General features: G+C 38.0%; 1 protein-coding gene across 1 annotated transcript in view; it reads right to left on the bottom strand.

Annotated features, from left to right (window-relative positions):
• Positions 1-79: 79 nt before the first annotated feature.
• The window catches only part of LOC110450590, a 19358-nt gene continuing 13271 nt past the window's right edge, over positions 80-6166 (bottom strand). Inside the window, exon 8 of the mRNA XM_021498232.1 lies at positions 80-5643. Within this exon, the coding sequence (XP_021353907.1) occupies positions 1892-5643 (3752 nt within the window). The 3' untranslated portion in view covers positions 80-1891. The remainder of the gene's footprint in view (positions 5644-6166) is intronic.

The following is a 6166-nucleotide window of genomic DNA, read 5'->3' on the forward strand; positions in this document are numbered from 1 at the left end:
ACAATATATTAAATATTGTCTGCACTGTTAGAGTAGTAAACAATACAATATATTAAATATTGTCTCCACTGTTAGAGTAGCAAACAATACAATATATTAAATATTGTCTCCTCTGTTAGAGTAGTAAACAATACAATATATTAATTATTGTCTCCACTATTACAATAGTAAGCATTACAATAGATTGAATATTGCTTTTCACTTTTACAGTAGAAAACAATACGAAAGGTCGAATATTGTTCTGCACAGAAGCACATATACTAGAACTATAAAACACACAGTGTTTTGAATGTTTCATATTAGTGCCCTATCACCGAAATAAACTAGCAAATAGATGGAATGCTTCAAAGGTACTGTTACAGCAGTATACTATACCAGGGATTGAATTCAACAGATGTCCAACTACAGTAGTATATATACCAGACATGTAAGCCACAGGAATTGAATTCAACAGATGTCCAACTACAGTAGTATATATACCAGACATGTAAACCACAGGAATTGAATTCTACAGATGTCCAACTACTGTAGTATATATACCAGACATATAAACCACAGGAATTGAATTCTACAGATGTCCAACTACAGTGGTATATACACCAGACATGTAAACCACAGGAATTGAATTCTACAGATGTCCAACTACTGTAGTATATATACCAGACATATAAGCCACAGGAATTGAATTCTACAAATGTCCAACTACAGTGGTATATATACCAGATATGTAACCCACAGGAATTGAATTCAACAGATGTACAACTACAGTAGTATATATACCATAAATGTAAACCACAGGAATTGAATTCTACAGATGTCCAACTACAGTGGTATATATACCAGACATGTAACCCACAGGAATTGAATTCAACAGATGTCCAACTACAGTAGTATATATCGATCCAAAGTAATTCCTCGGGCAAAATATATACATAAACCAAAAACAGAAAAAAACGTAATTTCCATAAAGACCCCGGATTAAAAAAATATGCAAAGGGGCACAATTCGAGTGTGGTGATTAGAAAATGGATAATATGTTTGTAAAAACAACATAGATAGCGGGGTCGAAAATGTAAGCGTAGGTGCATGACTACAATTCATGAAATATTACAAAATGAAAGTAAACTTACAGCAGTGACCTATTGGTTATATAGATTTTCTGCGTTAAAGGTTATATGATTGAAATATTTATTTCAAAACCACTTTGAAACAAAATTACCAAAAGATAGTTATCAGTCTTGTTCAAGCATTTTATCAAGAATTTGATATTCAAAACAGGAGTAAAATGCTATGGAATTCTAAAGATTAACTTAATCATCACACAAAACATAAACTTAATGCTTTTTGATTAATAAACAAGGGTATTTACAAAGGTCAAACATACATCATTCAAATGGGTATATCTGTACACCGGTACACGTGTAAAACAAATGAACTTCCATGATCAATGTAGGGACGGGTATATCCCTGATTATTAGGTACTTATAAATCGTATTTTAAGATATTGTAAAAAAATATTTCATCAATTTAACCACCATTTAACCATCTCCTTATTCCTTTATTAATTCTTTTATTCTTTCAAGAACTTTATACTTCATTGAACATGCATGCGTTCATCGATAGCATTAAACAATGATAAACACAATTCTCACGTTTTCGTACCTCCAGCGTTAATGTTCACGTCACGACACACTAAGGCTGGACACCAGGAGCAATGCTACTGTGATAAACAGTGGTTTGTATAGACGTTTGTAAGACATCGTTTACACAACAGGAATTCTGAAAGGGAAGACATCTGACCTTGTTGTGTAAAGATTTAGTTGGAGATATCTAAGAAGATGATATTTAATCGTTATTGCTGTTTTTCTTTTAATTGTTCTTCAATGCAAAGTTATGCTGTGTTGAGCTGTTGGAGAAAAGCGTTAACCTTTACTTCTGATCGTGTAGCTGCCTTGATCCGGGCTCTGTTTATCTCCTCTTTAGATATGCACTGCCCAGAAATGATAAGTTTGATCATACAAAGACGATGTGTAGGCTTCATCTTCCTTTCCATTGTCTCTGTCAAACATTTATCAAAGAACCGAGCACCGATAGCGATAATGCATTTAGTCATTTGTAAATCACCAAACTTGACTGCTTCAAACAGTGCTTCCTTCCTCTCTTCTGAAGGCCACTGTCGAGATTTACACACGTATTCTACTGCCTTCACTCTTTCTACAGGTTTCCACCTTTTACAGACTATTTGCCGCAGACTTCCGTCTGGAAACTTTGCTCCCAATCCGTGTAGATCAACCATAAGTTGGTAATAGCCACAGTCTATGGTTTTCACCAGTGCAGCTGACAATGACGAATGTGATGGTCTGCAGTCGTCCAGGGATCGCAGAACATACTCTACCAAAGGGAAAGATTTATTAATCTGAGAGCTTACTGGTATAGCATGCAAAATACTCTCCTCACCAAATTTGGCACCATTCTCATGCAGAAACATGACAATGTCTTTGTATCCACACTGAAGTGCTTTGTCAAGAGCTTGTGTCTGTACGATTTCTGACCAATTACGAGATGTTCGGACCAGTCGGACCAGCTTCAGCTTATCACTGCCCTGGACACCTTCACTACATACGGAATCAACCAAGCAGTCGTCACCGCATACTTTGCCAGTCTCAATGAGATGAGCAGCCACGTCCACACGGCCGTGTTGCACACTTCTGTTCAGAATAGCTATCAAAACATCGTGGTTTGAACGCTGCTGATTCTCTAGTACTTTGATGATGTTAATGATGTCGATTTTTTTTTTCTCAACGTCTTTTAGTTCAACTGGAATGTGTTTCACCTTATACAACATCAGTTCCACAAACGCAGGCCAGTTATTCTTTCCACTACCCCCGGGGACAAACAGCTTCTTTACACCTGCTTCTAATGCGGTACATATCTGATGTTCTGACCACTTTCTGGCATTTAACATGTATCGGATCGAGGCTGCCTGTACACGATGCTCTACATTCCATTTGAGGACATTCAGTAAGCTCACGTTACTGAATTGTCCTCCTTTTTCATGCAGAAAGCTGACTACATCTGATCTGCATATTTGAACAGCTTTAGAAAGAGCTCTTGTAAAATCATCACAGGACCATTTTCCTAAATTTGTCACTATCTTAACCATTTCGAGAACTTCAGATGTTCTACAAACAGCCGCAATCAAAGCACCTTCGCTGAATTTCCCTCCTCGTGAAAACAAGTTCTGTGCTAGTATTGGCAGTCCAGAGCGAACAGCTGCATTGAGAGCAATAGTAACATGGACCTTGTCGATATACTTGTAGATAGTTTGAATGACATCCGTGTCCCTTCTGCACACAACCTTGTGAATTGTGTCATCATCTAAATCATATTTTGCTCCTTTGTCTCGCAGGGCGCTAATAGTATTTTTCGACCCTGAACACAGTGCCGATTTCAAAGCGGCGGAGAGAGTGTCCGCCGAAAACTGTCCGAAAGTTGCCATAATGCTGACAGTTTCAGACACAACATAGCCACAAGACCCTGATCTTTGGATAAAATCGTCATGGCTAAACCTACCCCCTGCTTTGCATAAAATTTCTATATTAGTCAGGTTTCCAAGGTGAACTTGCTGTGACAGCATGGTATCAAGCTGGTCATCTGTGAGTTTGGTAGACAATACCAGGAATCGAACTGTATCAGCATCACATCGATGTAATGCATATTGGATCAAAGCAGCATCAAGACTTCCAAGCGTTCTTCTGATACAGATTACATCACTCAACTTCTTTCCCTTCGAATCAAGAATCGCTTTGAGAATCGACTCTCTATTTTCACTCTTTGGTGCTGTAGCTAGAAGCTCTGAAAACATAGGTTGGAAACATTTCCCATGTTTCGCATCATTTCTCGTTTGTTTTGATTGTTCTTGTTGTCTTTCTGTATGGAGAGGTGGTATATTACACAATCTCTGTTTCAAGTGTGAAACATCGCACCTGTTTTTTTGTAATATCGTAGGGTCTCTAATAATCCTTGATTCTTCAAGTTCAGATGATGTCCAGATATTTCCAAACAAGACTGTTTTCATGATGTTTTGATCATTTTGGAACCTGAGTGCAGATTCAAGACAGGAAGTGTCGAAAACTGCTCCTTGGTTTAGTAACAGTTCAATAGACTGAGTGTTCTTGCACTCAATGGCCCGGAGCAATGCTTTTTGTATACAGGCGGTAAAACGGAGAGCCCCGAGTTGACTGATCATATCAAGGTCAACTTTTGACCGGTATAGTGCTGACAAAAAAGCCACATTGTTTGCACAAGCTGAAAGTAGACTACTCTGACCATTATCATGAACAGTGATTATTTCTTTTATCAGCTTGCGCTTTGACAGATACTCAAAGAAATGGTCTGCAAACTTTTTGTTTTGGAATCTAGGAAAGGATTCTAATGTGAGCCTTTCCCAACTTATCATGTGACCTTTTGTGAGCATTTTGTAAATCCTCTTTGACAATACGTCAAAGCAGGTTTCTGGTACACGCATGTGTGGAAGGGTTGGTCGATCAGCCTGGGACAAATTCAAAAGCTCCAGAATAACACGGTTGCTGCATTTCTGTAGTGTAATCTGTGGATTTTCTGAACCAAACACCAGACAAACATTTTCTGCAACTGATTCATGACTGAATGTGTAAACTGTGTCATATTTGCTGAGATAGGTCCTTGTCAAGGAAAACAAAGCCTTTTTTAGTACAGCTGTAGGATTATTACTATCCACACCGCATACATCTGCATAGACCTTCAACATTTTCCCCTCGTCCTTAGGCATAGTAAGTGGATTCAGGTCTCTGCTGTCAACTCTTTGGTTTTGCTGTAAAAAGCAATAAACCAGGGCAAAGTATTTATTTGGCTCACATTCACTCATTTTCTTTATCTCCTTTTCAAGTAGTATATCTGGATTCTCAAAAAACTTCTGACCCTTTTCATATAATTGGGGATCGTTAAAGAATAGACTGCATACTTGTGGAAACCCAATAGACCTGTTTTGTGTTTGAGAGGGTATACTGTACTTGAAGTCATTCTCTCTTTTGTACAGGATAGAGTAATTCCCTAACATATTTTGTTGTTCTTCAGGTGTGAGCTGGTATTTGTATGTGATATCAACAACTTTCTTTCCTGATAGAATATGATCTATGTTGTCATCTGTGACACCTGCATCGCGTCTGGCATCTGTTAGAATGTGGGTGCGGGAGGTTAAAAGCAACATGACCTTTTTCTTTTCTAAGCACTGGTTTATTTTACTGAAAAATGGCTTCCATCTGTTAAGTAGATCTACTTGGTAATTAGATGTTCCAAATAAGTCATCTACAAAAACCACTTCTTTAGCACCACCTTCTTTAGCACCTACCACTGCTGTCCAATCTTCAGGAATTAACATCTGAAGTGGTGTTTTTGCTTCAATTGCTGAATCAAGCTTACCATCCCTAAGGGCTTTCAATATGTGTGCTGCTAAAGTTGTCTTCCCTTCCCCTGTTACCCCAGTAATAACGGCCATGTTGTAATCTTTTAGACGCTGAAGCACTGCCTTAATGCCCTCCCTCCTCTCCACAAGGACTTCCTCAGAGTCATCTATAAACTTGGCAATGGTAGCTTCTGCTGCATCTGAAAGAATAACAATACCACTGAAATAAAGTCTGGGTACTCAAACTATTAAACAACCAATAGTAACGTGCATATGTTTTAGCTGTTGAACAAAGCTAAATATCAATTAACAATAAAAAAAAGACAATATCTGAATGCCCATATGAGTTTCTTCACATAGCAATATCAATCTCTTACAACAAGTAATAAATGTATCAAAGTAAATTTCCTTATGATTTAAAAATAAATATGACAAGGTGTACTTAAATTTCAGAGATGAATACAGTACAATCCAACTTGATTTAAACCAAGTCAAATCAATCAAGATTAGATTATGAAAAGTAAAAGATTACAATGTATGAATTTTATTACTGGCCATGCAAACAAGAACATGTCTCTCTAAAATATAAGTACCCCCTCCCCCCTACCCCTGTAACATACCCCCTACCCCTGTAGCATACCCCCTACCCTTGTAACATACCCCTACCCCTGTAACATACCCCTACCCCTGTAACATACCCCCTACCCCTGTAACATACCCCCT

This window comes from Mizuhopecten yessoensis, unplaced genomic scaffold, assembly GCF_002113885.1.
Source record: "Mizuhopecten yessoensis strain PY_sf001 unplaced genomic scaffold, ASM211388v2 scaffold57, whole genome shotgun sequence".
Classification (NCBI taxonomy): Eukaryota; Metazoa; Mollusca; class Bivalvia; order Pectinida; family Pectinidae; genus Mizuhopecten; species Mizuhopecten yessoensis.